The following is a 14,777-nucleotide window of genomic DNA, read 5'->3' as shown; positions in this document are numbered from 1 at the left end:
GCTGTCTGACGTGGGCGTTATCATCGCCGACGGCGACGAGGATCTGCTTGCTGCAGAACTGCTGGAATCTCACTGAGTCTTCCACAGATCTTCAATTCAAAAGAAAATAAGATTTTTTTTTTTTAATTCATTTCATTTTAGTGCTGGATTGTGTGGGTATTGCATGTATTGAAGTATTGTTGAGATTTTAATTCATTTCATTTTTAATGCGATCTTGGCAAGCCTATTTCTCTTTGTTTGTGTGCGTTTGGATAGCAAGAAAATGATAGGAAATTTTGAGTTTTTCCTTTTTGTTTATTTTATTTTTTCAACAAGATTTTTGAGTTTTTTGTGCTTTTTTTTTCTGACTTGGCTTTTTTATTTATTAAAATGCTGAGGTGGCTTCTTAAATATCATCGTGTCAGCCATGTAAGTTTCAAGTATGCCAATTGTGCAATCACTTAGCCATGTTAGCATTTTTCTTTAGTGAGTTAACGGTAAGGACTAAATTGACTACAAATTGAAAATAACAGAGACCAAATTAATTGCTACCAAAATATAGGAACCAAATTGATTATGATCCCAAAATGTAAGGACCAGAATGGTATTTTTGCCTTATTTATATTCTTAAATTTTAATCTTCTATTGAACATTAATTAGTTTTGAAAAACAGCAACCACTTTCAATAGTAGTCAAAAAAGCACAATGGTCTTGAATTAGTATAATTTAGTAATCGCCTTGACGCTTACTCATTTAAGAGATGTCTCATGCAAACTCTAGCTCCTATAAATAGCCATTCTAGTTTTGTTCAAGACATTTCCGATGTAATTTTTTCTTCCCACATCTTATACAATTCTTTTATATTGACCGCAGTTCCATTGTGTTGTGCACCAGAGCCAAAAGAAGCACCCGCAGGGGTGGCTCTAATAGAATGGAGAATATGAAGTTACTTGAGAAAGTTGTAATCGCACCCGAAAAACCTACAGAACGTAGACAAATTTTCTTATCTAACATAGACTTTTCCCTTGTTGTGTACCAAGAATCTGTGTCCTTTTTTGACCCTCCAACAAATGAAATGACATTCTTTGAAGCTTATCATAGCTTATGCAGTGCCCTTTCCAAAATGCTAGTCCCATATGATTTTTTAGCTGGTAGGCTAGTGCCATGTTCGGAAGAAGATAATCGCTTTGAAATTGATTGTAATGGTGCTGGTGTTGTGGTTGTTGCAGCGAGAACCGACACGATGTTGAGTGAATTAGGTGACCTCTCGTCTCCCAAGCTGGAGTTAAGGCAGTTGGTTGCATTGTTGGATGAAGAGGGTGATGAAGAAAGGGACTTGAAGGCAATCCCCTTTTGTCTATACAGGTTATTTTCCCTTTGGTTATTAGTATTTGGTACCATACAGTTAATTTAGTAAGTAAATTTTTTAGGACTATAAGATAAATCAGGTTAAAAGACTATAATACGGATTTTGTATAACTTATTTTTCATATGAATCAGAAAATTAGATTTTTTTAAATGAAGTTATAGAGATTGAGAAAGATGTATCTTAAAAAAAAAAAAAATGAAGTTTATAAAAAGCTGTATTTTAAAAAAGTTCTTTTGATAACCCGTTACAAAATTGGTACGTACCTCTCATTACATGTGAATTTAGTAATCAATTGTTATTCTACCATATGTGTGTGTAAATATAAATGGTTTGTATAGATCATAAGGCAGAAATCATAATCCTTAGAAAATTATTTATGTACAGTTTATAACAAGTTCAGGGGCTAATGAGACCTACTACAATTCCAAACTAATCTTTGTAGCCTCTTGAAAAGCATGAACCAGAGCTACCTTCTGAAGCATGCACAACAAGGACCTGCAATCATCCATAGTATTGCCATAGGGTAAGCTTTTAGAGTGTTACATGTGCATCATAGTATAAAATTGAACAAATGTGTGAGAAATAACTTGTTTTAGTGCTAACTCTGTTTCCTTCTAGAGCATTGTGTTATCAAATCATTTTAAATTAAATCTGCATCTGAAAACAAAACATATTTTATATGGAAACAATCAACAAAACTAGACTAAAAATTGAAAATGTTGGCTCCATTTTAGTATCAGCATATTTCTGAAATAAAATCCCGCTGGGTAGAAGGTTAGATATGAATTAAATCACATTTACAGTGCAGTGCCTAAAACATTAACAAGACCAAACAATTGTTAAGGACATAATATTTGCAGCATATCTCATAGAAAATGATGCCTTTTACTTACATACCAACGTGAAAAAGAACAAAGATGTTGTCTTTCATAATTTGAAGTAACCAGTTCAATTTTAACATGTTAGTCACACTGATCTTTTATGTCATCGATAAACCTGAAATCATCATGCCTTGAAGTCCTTTTGAAGAAGAGAACTCCGCAGATTCCCCAAGAACCATCAGAATATCCAACTCTCATATCTATTCATACCAGGGGTTTTCAGAGTCATCCTCATTTTTGCCAATTGCTTTTGAGAACTTTTGGGAAAGAGCTCCATTGAGTTCAAGATTGGCACTGTAGCTAAATGCATAAGTGTAACAATGCTCTTAGCTTGGAAGTGTGGTGTAAGATGAACTGGTCCTCTATGAGCCTTACAAAGCTATGATCGTATCATTCTTAAAAAAAAAAAAAAAAAAAAATCAGAAAACACTAATTGATATTCGCAAGTTCTAATAAGCACAACTAAACAGCTGATGCTACTGATGAGTAGATTGATTGAACCACAAAACACAAAATAAAAGGATAAAACGGAGTTTGACCCTTTTTTTTTATAGATAAGTAGAGGTGGTGGGGGGGGGGGAGTTAGATCTATGACAATTTTATCTTATTTTTTTGAATAACGGAGGGAACCCTTTCTAAAGAAGAGCCCTTTCAACTTGCCTCAAGTTAGTAAAACCTATGGGCAACTAACTCCAGCTGCCAGGTATCCCCTGACGAGCTATGACAATTTTATCTTGAAAAAAAAAAAGAAAAAGTAAAATCACCTGTTGCTTATGTACTGAAGAATAAGGTTGATAACTCTATCGGGTAAATAGCCACCAACACGAATCACAGTAAGCAAATTTATGTGACACTCCAAGATCTTTCCAACATATTTCTAATGAAACATTTGAGCAAAAGCTTTGTTTTCTGGGTTTTGATGGTTCAAATCTACAAACATGAGTAAAATAAGACTTTAAATGGCAATGAAAAGTCAAAATGCCTCCTGCTGCAAGCCTCATACTTATTTTAATATGTTTCAAATATAGGAACTTACCAAGTGTACAGCCTACATAAAATGTGAATCGTCCATTTCTTGACCTTCCACCATTCCCATGGTTTCCTAAGCTCGGGATCAAAACTAGTTTTGGCGGTTGAACCTCTAGTCCTTTGATTTTCACAAATTTCAATAAGAAATTCCGTTTGTGGTGTGGACTAGTATGGATCCTTGTTCATATTTGAACTGATAAGACCGGCAGGTCTAACACAGTTATTAGAACAACGAGAATTTCCTTTAAAGTGATATTCAATATAAATCAAGACCTGAAAGGTATACATGACAACCAGCTGTTAGGAAATAAAATACTAAACCTTGAGTATTATTCTCTTTTTTAAAGTTACAGAAGTGCAATGCAATTATGCAACATTGGCATACTGAAAAATCTTTCAAATTGATACGTTCCATTAAAGCAGTAGCCTTCTCAATTTGATCATCAATTGCTTTTGGTGCAGCACCATTAGAATCTGAATAAAGCTGCAAGATGTCACCCTATTTTTTACTAGTATGTTACTAAAAGTCAATTAACCAACTCAATTATTTCTCTTACCTCTTTAACATGTCTGATGTCTTCAGCGTGGGGAAGATATATCATGTGCATTCCTGGCAGCTCAATCTGACCACCATGGCTGATGATCTCTTTCTGAGAATTTTCCAGGAAATTGGTAAGGCTAACCAAAATGTAGCACTAACACAATTTCAAATTTAAAACAATAAACAAAATTCAATTAGAATCCACTTGAATTTGAAATCAACTCACTTTATTTTGTAATTTGAACTAGTACTAGAGAAAAAAGATGAATAAGAACCAGAAACTGGTTTCCTACAGTACGAAAAGCAAACCCTTATTTTTTTTTTCAGATAAGCAATGAATAATTGTATTGATTATTTACAAAGGGTACAAATCAAGATATAGTTTGCTGGCTCTATAATCAACTATCCCCCATAAAACATCTCAAACATACAAAGAATCCAAAAACTCTACAATATTAGATGGTATAACTCATCTCTTAACAACTGATTCAGTGGAATAAAAATCTCACAACCGATAACTCCTGACCCTCAAAAGGTCCGCATGAGACATGACTGTACTGAATTCCAAAATCTTATATCTGAAAGAACTTGGTCTCTTTCTCCAATATTGAAGTGACCTGTGCACTGATTTAGGCATCATCCATCCAACATCAAATAGCACAAAGATGAAACCTAAACTCCAAGGAAATTCGACAATGAAATAGCAAAATATCCATATTATCACTGCTTTAATTACTCATACAATACTGATCTACAATAACCATTCCATGCTTAATTAGATTATCCATCGTGAGAATTTTCCCAAAGACACAATCCACACAAAGAAGGTTAACTTTATTGGTACCTTTTCTTTCCGTATAGCCTTCTAACAAATGAACTAGTGATCTCTCTAAGGACCTTTGATGCAGGAAAAATCCAAAATAGATACAACAACAAAATTGAAGAACCGAAAAATAAAACTAACGTAGGAATCAGCACCTAGGCTTACTTAAAACAGGCACCAAGCAAGAAAGCAAAACCTAGGAATAAGAAACCTAGTGTTGGCTGGAATTAACACCCGACCATTGAGAAAGTTTCTGTGGAAATTTTATTAATCAAGACTGTCTAACCGTCTGTTGGAGGTGACGGGTGAGGCAGCCTCCCACCATAAATTTTATTAATCAGCACTGGCATAGAAATATGATATATGTGCTAATTTTTTTAAATTGAGCTACAAGATCATGGCCTGAGTTGCTGAGCTGCATGGCCTGGCTCTAACAAGCTAGTAATAAGTTTGATTGGTGGCCAAATCCACGTGCTCAACAAAGAAATATCTCTTGTTTTTAATTTTAAATCTATTCTTGGTATAGGCTCACGACCTAACTGCAAGTACAAGACATTTGACAATCTTAAATGATGTCGTCAAGGACCACTCAGACCCGATTGCTATGAGTGAGAATTTCTAGACAACTAAGCAACTATATGACCCAAGCGGCTGCGACAAACTGAGGTGGCCTCCCCAACAGTGGTGAGTGACAAATTGTATAACCCATTAGCAATTGAAAATGCAATTTTTAGATTTTAACTATGCACTTTGTGAACATACGCTTTCTCAGCTGATCCTTCATATCTTCCAATCTGAAATTGGAATATGGATGTTTTGAGGGAAAATACTTTTTTTCAATAGTTACAATAATGGGGGAGGGGGGATCAGAATCCTGGTTCTCCTAATAAAGGAGAGCAGGTTAGGCCACTGAGCTACTTGAGACTAGGAAAAGGAACTTGACAATATAAATTCCAGCATCAATATTGAACACTAAAATCTTCAACACAAAATAATAAAACCTGACCTGGAGATTATATCATTGTAGCATGCTGTGAAAATTTCATGTGAAGGAATAAATTCGAATGACAAAAAATCATGTTTCTATTACTGTTCAAATATCAACCACAATTAATACTTATCAAAATTTGATGATTAAACTGCATCACAAGGTACAGAAAACAGTAGAAGCATTGATATGTTTCAGGCATACTTTTGATTATTTTTTAATCTTTTACACTGAAATTATGTTGCAAAGTGGTGCGAAAGGACTAAGGTATCATGCAATTTTATAATGATCTTGTACTATGGAGTGGATTACTAAAAGACTGATCGCAACTTTAATACCAATGACTTTATTTGACCTTCCTATGCTCTTTTGCATTCAAAGTATGTTGCACCATTGTCAAAAAAATTGATGTTCATTATTATTTTTTTTTATCAACATAGACGCTCAATTTTCATCCAAGCTTTTAATATTATCTAAATATTTATTGTTCGTAGAAAGCCTTAAGTGTGATCTAAACTTGTCTATTGCTTTCTTTGAGTCAAACCATTTTCTACTTAAAACCTTGAGGTTCCTACAGCTCTTGAAATCTCATCAACTTCCCACAACAATGACTCTTTTCAAATTTCAAAAAGCCAAGACAGACTTCAAAAATCAAGACTTTTAAGATATTTAAGCAATTTCAGATGCATAATGCAACAATCAGTTCCCCCACTTCTAATATAATATGTGGTAATCCTGAAAATTGCACATAAAGAAGAGTGGTGATAATTACACACTATGTAAGGGACACACATATGAATTCGTGTTTTGAAAATACAATTTCGGTTAAAATTGTGAAATTGTGTTTTCACAATCGTGATTTCAAAACATGATTTCAGAAGCTGTTTGTTCGTTAGTGTGTAACTAGCCGTATGCAACAATGATTAGCACATAAGTAATACCATAAAAAAAAAAAACTAGAGGAAGGCATAATTCTCTCCCACTGAAGGTAAAAATTGAGCGAGGTCATCCCCTTCCAATCCAATCAAATCCTGTAACAAATAAGGTTTGAAGTAGTAAGCAATGTAACTAATCTAATCAGACAAGAAATTCACTCAATAAATCAAAATGAGCTATGTCCATACAGCAAAGAAAAGTGAAACATTGAACTCCTCATCAGACTGACTCAAGGGAAGAAGTTCAATTGAGATGCCTAGATCTTGGGCATCCTGTGGGGAGAGGGAAGAAGAAAGTATCAGTCACTTTCAAAAGATTAAAATCCCTTTAAGAAAACCGTTGAAGCAAGTGCAAATAAGTACTTTAGCTCTATGCAATGAGGCTCATTTCATATCTATTTTTGTCGCTCTCTTGATATTCCCAAAAGGATCATCTTCATTTGTAAAAAGAAGTAACTGTTTACCAGCCGTCTTTGCAGATTTGAGATAGGTTATTTGCCAAGTATTATCAAAACTCAATGACCAGGGGCATAAGAAAAAAATTAAATTTTTTACTTGGCAAGCCACAAGAAAATTCAACAGAAAAATGAACAGTAGTAACAAAGTGGAATTACCCTTTACGCAGAAGTGCTCGTGTATATTATTTACATGTGATGGCACAAGGACAGGATACTAAAACCCTTTACGTACCCATACGAAATAGCAAAAATACGAATCCTTTAAACAACTATCAACCGCAAACACTCAAGAAGATAAAGAATCCAATATATACAGAAAACATAATACACAATCAAATTAAATACCCTTGAGAGTTATTGATAACAACAAATACAAGGCCCACCAATCCTTTTTGGCAGCAAAACTTTATCAGGAAATAAAAACACTCAGAAAAGAATAGAAACAATGTCAAAAATAAGCCAAATTGAGGTATTAGAATACATACCTTGGCCATCACTTGTTAACATTCTAGGCATTATAGGGACCAACGTTGGTTCAACTTGGACAAAAAGGTGAGGAAGCCTGCTCACTGATTCAAGAATTGTGCTAATAATAGAGTTTTCCAGATTGTTGGGTGCCAATTCCTGACACGCATCAAGAGGTCAAGATGTCTAAGTCTCTATAAGTAATCAAAGTAGCTTGGAATGCCCATATCAGTAGAATTATTAATTCAATTAATTTAGTAGTTCTAGCTCCAGTTAAAAAGGATGAATCTTGCCACCCAACATTAATCTACATCCTCAGCAGAATGTGAAATTCCTAGTTGGAGCTTGACCCAACTTTCTACTTACGATGTCACATCAGACTCCAATCCATCTATAGCAATCTTCTTGAATAGACAAAAAGTCAAAAACAAGCCCATTTGAAGGATTTGTAAGAGCTTTGAAACTTGGAAGGGCTTGTTTTTCTTCCTCATTGCAATTTACATTGGAACTTCTTTGCATAAGCTGGAATTGTAGGGTATTACAGACTACAGCAAGAGAAGCATGTTCATAGCAGGAAACAACACAAGCTGATGGTTAAATATGTTTTTAGCCAAAACCAAACATCCATACTTATCTCATAAATAATGTTTTTGTCTTGTTCATTTTCTCCAGCAATTAACCAAGAAGATCATTTAAATATCACCTTAGAAAGAAGAGGACTACTGTTTATGATTTGATTTTCTCAACACATGAGAATTTTTTATATGCTTTTTTTTTTCTTTTTCTTTTTTCGTTTTTCCGCGTACGCTAGGGTCATGCTTCTCTAAAGACTTGTAAATAGGACCTTCATGTATACTATAAACTTTCTTGCAAGTGGGAGAAAGTATTTCACAGCATACCATTTAGCTTAAATTGCAAGTTGCAAGTTCCATGTTCATCTACAATATGTTTGAGAAATTGTCTACCTATATAGCAAACCAAAAACGTGTAAAATTGTTCTGAACTAAGTTTGAAAATCCCCTTACAATACCTTTCACTATTGGTCCTCTACAAGCATGACCAGAACTCTAAAAAACATGAACCATTCAGTTTTAAATATCCTAAAACTCAAGGAATGCTGAGATACGTTATTTAGGTAAAAGGTATGGTAAATTAACTATCATTTGGCAAACCTGGGTAAACAGAAGCATAGTACTAGACTTACTACTGTATCACAATATTGTATACATTTAATAAAAATTTATAAAAAAAATAAAAATCAGAAAAACCTTAAAATCAAGATCCAAGGTAGTTTTTATTTATTTCTTTAAAATTGTAGAGAAATTTTCTCCTGTTTGGCAGGGGAGGAGAAGTAGACTTTTGAGAGCCACAATTTTGTAAACTGGGCTTCCTTCTTAGAAACTGGTTGGGACGTATCCAAATGATAGCCTTGGAATTTGTTATAAACTAAATGTTTAGTTTGTCAAGTTATACACAATCATGTTGAGACTTTAGACATTAGAAAGTGATCGCTAGGAGATTCTAAAGAGATCTGCTAGGACAGCCGGATGAATATATCAACTTTTCTGTTTAGAGTAACAAAAACAGTAATAGGGCATCATTACAATGTATAGTATACTACATTACTACTTTTAACAAATCAGTTACTTTTATGAACTAAAATTTGATTTTACAATATTAATCTTCAGGGATTACATGACACTACAAATTGGATTGCCATTGATGTTCATAGGAAGAAACAACATATTCAGATATGCTAATGGAGTGAATTAAGTAATAGTATAAGTATTAATCAGCAAAAAGATTATTTGGAAATCATCAAAATATTAACATGATCAAGACAGCATTTACTTACAACATTTAACATGATCAAAATATTTAACATTTGCACAAAGTATTAAAAATCTTACAAGACAACACTCTTAAGCTTGTACCCTATGTGATCTAGGAATTGAAAGTACATCATTCTCCATTGCTTATTGTATAGTAAAGGACCACATACACCCCAAAACCCAACCACCAAGCCGAGTGACATGCTCACATAGAACCAATCCACTTCAAGTCCACTAGTATCTTTACTTCTTATGTTGGGTTTTACACCATTTGTAGTACAATTATCAGTAAGTGGTGGTCCACAAAGTTTGTTTCCAATGAAACTAGATGCCTCAAAACTTTGTAGCTGGGTGCTTAAAGGGATTTTCCCAATCAAATTGTTGTTTGACAAGTTCAAATGATTTAATAATGTCAAACTAGACATGCTTGAGGGAATTTGACCTGAAAGTTGGTTCATAGAGAAATCAATACATTCCAATGTACCCATAGTACCTATATTCACAGGAATACTTCCAATTAAGAGATTATATGACAGATTCAATGATTGTAATTCTCGAAGATTGGTCACTTCTTCGGGAATCTCTCCTGATAAACTATTCTTGGAAAAGTCTATACTTTTTACCAATGGGAGAATGGTGTTATACTCAAAAATGTTTCCCTTCATCACAAGCAATGCACTTTCAAGTGGGACAGTTTCATCATAACCATAATGATTAGAAGAACGATAAGAATTTAAGTGGTCATTTGAAATATTATTTGTGGCCATGGCGCTAAAATTTTTAACACATCTAGGTATGCTTCCAGATAGCTTATTTTGTGAAAGGTCCAATATTTGGAGTGAAGCTAGAGCACAAAGTTCTTCTGGTATGTGACCATGGAAATAGTTTGAGCGAAGGTTAAGAATCATCAAGCTTGTACATCTATGCCCAATCCAAGAAGGTATGTTTCCAGCAAACCTATTTTCAGCAACATCAATAATTACCAACTCTTTACAATTTTTCAAAGATGATGGTAATGTTCCAGAGAATTTGTTGTTGTATAAATGCAAAGAACTAAGATAAGTCAAAGATCCCATGGATGATGGAATACTGCCACTCAAATTGTTGTTCCCCAAATTCAAGACCTCCAAGTTGTTCCATTTCATCAAACAATCAGGTATTATTCTTGATAAAAGATTTTTTTCAAGATTGAGATATCCTACTTGTTTTTGCTCATTCATTCCAAAACACAAAAAGTGGGAAATGGATCTAGAGAATGAATTTTTAGAAAGATCTAGCACAAGCACATTAGAGGATATACAAGGTAAAGGACCTTTGAAATGGTTTGAACTTAAATCAATAACTGCAGCGGGCAAAATCATGGGACTATTTGGAATTTCTCCATGAATTAGATTGTGGGAGAGATTTAAAATTTGGAACTGAGAAGACAAGTTCCAAAATGAAGGAGGAACCACATCTGAAATCCTTGTATCAGAAATGTCTAACGACTGCAGATGCCTTTGTGAACAAAGCCATGTGGGAAATTTTGGCCCTAAATTCCATGATCGCAAGTATAAAGTCTCAAGCTGAAAAGGAGGAATCCAATTTTGACTTGCTTTTAAAGTCAGTTGGTTTCCAGATGCATAAAAATTCCTCAAACTGGTTAGATTGGAAAAATGAACTTCAGACAAGACACCTTTCAACATATTAGACTCAATAGATAAAGTCTCAAGTTTGGAAAGCTGTCCAAAATTTTGAGGGAGGGTTCCTTCCAATTGATTAATCCCAAGATTCAGGTATGTCAGAGATGAAAGATTTCCTAAAGACACCGGAAGTCGACCTGAGATTGAATTCTTCCTAAGAAGAAGATTAGCTAGATTTTTGAATAGACCAAGTTCATCCGTCAAATGACCATGAAGTTGAGAATGACTTAAGTCTAAGATCTCTAGTCTATCTGAAAGACACACTGATAAACTTTCTAAGATTTCAGATATCTCTTGACTCCATTTGTTGGATGACAATTTGATTTCCCTTAAGTTACAGAGATTACCCAACGATCTTGGCAACTTTCCTCCAAGTTCATTATGTGTCAAGTCAATACTAATGGCAGATGTTAGGTTTCCAATGGCACTGGAGATTGTACCCTGCAAATTATTGTAGGGAAGGTGGAGAAACTCAAGACAACTAAAACTATACAACCAATTAGGAATTGAAGAGTTGAAATTGTTATCAGATAGATCGAGGTGACTAAGAGAAGTCATGTTTTGGAGATCAACAGGGATTGGACCTTGAAAGTCATTGTAAGATAGATCAAGAGAAACAAGATTATGAAGACCAAAGATCCATGATGGGATCAAACTATTTTCAAAATAGTTCCATGAAAGATCGAGGGTGAGGAGAGATGAAAAGTTAACAGTGGGTGTCAGTGGAATGAAAGGAAGTTGGGAAGATGACAAGCGCAAGCCAAACAAGGAAGGGAGTGTGTTTGTGACTCGTACCCAATCAGAGGCTTTACTAAGATTTACACGGCTCATATCGAGATATTGCAGCAAAGGAAGACCAGAAAGCCATTGAAGGTTATTCACATATAAATCATAAGAATCATAGTCTTCGAGATTGAGATAGAGCAAATTGGAGAGATTTCCAAGTTGATGAGGTATGAGTCCCACAAATCCCGCATTTGAGAGATTAAGAGATGTTAAACTCTTCATTGAACCGAGAAATTCGAGAATAGGAGAAGCAGAGAAATTATTGAAGCTGAGATCAAAGTAATTCAAATGCTTCAAATCAAGCAGAGAAGGATTTAGCTTACCACCAAACTTTGACCGCTCATAATAGCTTGAAAGATGGAGTTGATGGACGTGAGCAGTGAGGTTATGACAGACAACACCAACCCAGTGACAGCAATCCCCATCAACAGTCCAGGAGGAGAGCCGGTTTGAAGGATCAATAAGGTCTTGCTTGAAGGTGAGAAGGGCGCGTTGCTCAGTATCGATGCAACGAGGCTGAGGGTGAGAGTGAGAGTGTCCATTGCAGAAAATGAAGAAATGAGGAAGAGGAATAATTAGAAAAGTAAGGAAAAGGAATCCTAAGGAACCCTCCATTATCAGATTATTTTGAGAAGTAAGGGTTAATTGTGAAAAAGGATTCTAATTGGATGGTAATTTATAGGAGCACTTCTCCGTTTGATTTTGTTTGATTTACACTTCAGGCATTGACTGAAGTCTTGCAAGTTGCAAGTGGGACCCTCCCTCCATTTTGTGGGGCCTCTATCTTGACCTGGGCACTTTTTTTTTTTTTTGGCTGCCTGTCAAATGTGCAACGAATTTTAGACAATATTTATTAGACAATGTCCTTCGTAGTCTTTCCCAGAAAAAAAAACTTTCTTATTCAAGACCAGGACCATAGACTTTATTTAATAGATTGACAATTTTTTTTTTTTTTTTTTTTGAAGGAGGACAATATTATTTTTATTTAAATGAATTGGGGAATTCTAAATATAAATAAAGTATACATTATGATGAAATCGTGTTTAGCAACCTAATATCCAACAAGAATAAGACAAGTTTATCCAATCTATCACACAATATTTAAATCGCTAAGTTTTTTATTGATTTTTATTTGATCTCACGCACCACTAATATTACATTTTTATATATCGAGTTATTAATAACAATTTATTCCCCGGTGGTGGCAATATTTTTTTTTTTTCCCTGTGGATCTAGACTTATTTTAATTCTATTCTTTTTGAGTAACACAAGTGATTAGGGAGAATGCTTCATAAAACCAAAGTCATTAGTTTGAACTTTGAATCTCTCCTTTTTCCTGCCCTTAAACCAAAACACATTAAATAGTCAACCAAAGCTTTCCTTCCATTACAAAAAATAATTATAAGCTCATTATATTATACTAGAAGTTTTTTATTAAAAGGTTATGTAGCCTTTGTCTTCTCATTAATGAGTTTTCCATGTAAGAAAAAAAACATCTTACTTATGGATTGTCTTAGATATCTTCTAATTGATGTTTGTTTGTACTCATAAATTTTAATTGAAGGGTTCTTTAAATTTGCACAACCAAGAAATAAAAAATAAAAATTGAGGCTTAAAGTCTATTGGTAGTTTAGAGAGTTTGTTATGCTTAAAGATCGGTGGCATTTCAGGTAGAGTTTGTTAGTTCCTATTTAGACTATAAAATAGGAATAACACTCATTGTAATATTATCTGAGTTTAATACAATTTCCATATATTGAAATTTCTAGAGTATAAAAATTCATGCTTTTAATTGAATTTTAAAATGAAAGTGTTTATTTTAATTTTAACTTTTACAAAAGAGCTCCATATCTATATATTTCCATTTTATTAAATAAATAAATAAATACTCAAGTACTTTGGAAATAATCCATACTTTCTCATTTTAATTACCCATTAGTTACCACCTGTGCTATGATCCAAGGACAAATTGGTCAATTAACAACAATTAAAAATACACCCCACCAAAGTTTTGGATTTTTTTTTTTTTTTTTTTTTTGGGGGAGGAAATCCACATTTTGAACTAAAACTCTCACTTTGGCCATTTAAAGGAAAGCCCATTTAGACATGAAAATATAAGATCCTATTTAAAAGCTTCTCTCTTTAAAAACAAAACTTGTACCTTTAGCTCATACTAAAAAAAGTAAAAATACTTGTACGTTGCTCATTTTAATTTAGATTTTTAGACATGCTCCCTAAAACAAAAGAGTGTGTCTTTCTTGGGGGCAACTTTAAACACGATCTCTAAAAACACCTAATCTTATCTTAATCAGATCATCCTCTAGCTTTAACCAAAACTCTAAATCTCCAAATCCTAAAAAACATAGTAATATTACAAATTTTTTCTCCATCCAATGATATGATAAGCCAAGAATAATAGGTATATACTATAACGATGGCAACGCGGTGTAGCCAAGTCAAATCATAGATATCATGTCCCTACTTCTAGAGAATGTATTTTGCCATCTTTAATGAAATGACTCTAATATAGGAGGGGTGACTATAAGAGAGCTTTTTTTTTATTAAAAATATATATATATATATATATTTTTTTTTTAGAGATGATAATAAAATATGTACAAATAAATAAATTATATCCCATAAGGTATATAGAAATTCTTTTCCATATAATTAAAATGTTATTAAATAAGAAATATATATACTCAAGATATGTTGGGGGTGGACTGACCAAAATATATATATCTTGTCAGAGAAAATCAAACCCATAAAAAAATGTTATTTTTATGGAATAATTAATGTTTAGTTTGAAGTAGGGTACTAAGTTTGCAATCCCCTAATATTGATGATTGAAGAGCCATATAAGAAGCCTCATTATTATAGTATGCAAGGCTATGTTTAAAATCCATTGTAATATTCTGGTATGATCATGTCTTAGCTTCACTTGGCTTTTCCCACCTAAAGTCAGGTGTCCTTTTTGCTTTAACAAAGACAATAATTTCATAATTAGTA

The 14,777-nt window shown here is 33.7% G+C and overlaps 2 protein-coding genes and 1 long non-coding RNA gene across 3 annotated transcripts; 1 reads left to right on the top strand and 2 right to left on the bottom strand.

Annotated features, from left to right (window-relative positions):
* The first annotated feature begins 910 nt into the window (after positions 1–910).
* LOC115961990 (shikimate O-hydroxycinnamoyltransferase-like) lies at positions 911–1,393 on the top strand. Its single transcript, XM_031080868.1, has one exon. It carries the CDS (start codon positions 911–913, stop codon positions 1,391–1,393), a length of 483 nt encoding a protein of 160 aa, XP_030936728.1.
* A 612-nt stretch (positions 1,394–2,005) lies between these two features.
* On the bottom strand, positions 2,006–3,886 carry LOC115959591. Its single transcript, XR_004084932.1, has 3 exons — positions 3,816–3,886; positions 2,994–3,742; positions 2,006–2,624 (listed from the first exon to the last, which is right to left on the bottom strand). It is a non-coding gene; the product is annotated as an uncharacterized LOC115959591 (long non-coding RNA).
* A 5,368-nt stretch (positions 3,887–9,254) lies between these two features.
* On the bottom strand, positions 9,255–12,398 carry LOC115959583 (receptor-like protein EIX2). Its single transcript, XM_031078023.1, has one exon. It carries the CDS (start codon positions 12,381–12,383, stop codon positions 9,375–9,377), a length of 3,009 nt encoding a protein of 1,002 aa, XP_030933883.1. The 5' UTR covers positions 12,384–12,398; the 3' UTR covers positions 9,255–9,374.
* Positions 12,399–14,777: the final 2,379 nt, after the last annotated feature.

The sequence above is a fragment of the Quercus lobata genome, chromosome 9, assembly GCF_001633185.2.
Source record: "Quercus lobata isolate SW786 chromosome 9, ValleyOak3.0 Primary Assembly, whole genome shotgun sequence".
NCBI lineage: Eukaryota > Viridiplantae > Streptophyta > Magnoliopsida > Fagales > Fagaceae > Quercus > Quercus lobata.
The sequence above is the reverse complement of the archived record's forward strand: the minus strand, read 5'-3'. Positions and strand labels throughout refer to the sequence as shown.

Coding starts and splice junctions, on each gene's coding strand:
- LOC115961990 (XM_031080868.1), top strand. CDS start 911: ATGGAGAATATGAAGTTACTTGAGAAAGTTGTAATCGCACCCGAAAAA.
- LOC115959583 (XM_031078023.1), bottom strand. CDS start 12,383: ATGGAGGGTTCCTTAGGATTCCTTTTCCTTACTTTTCTAATTATTCCT.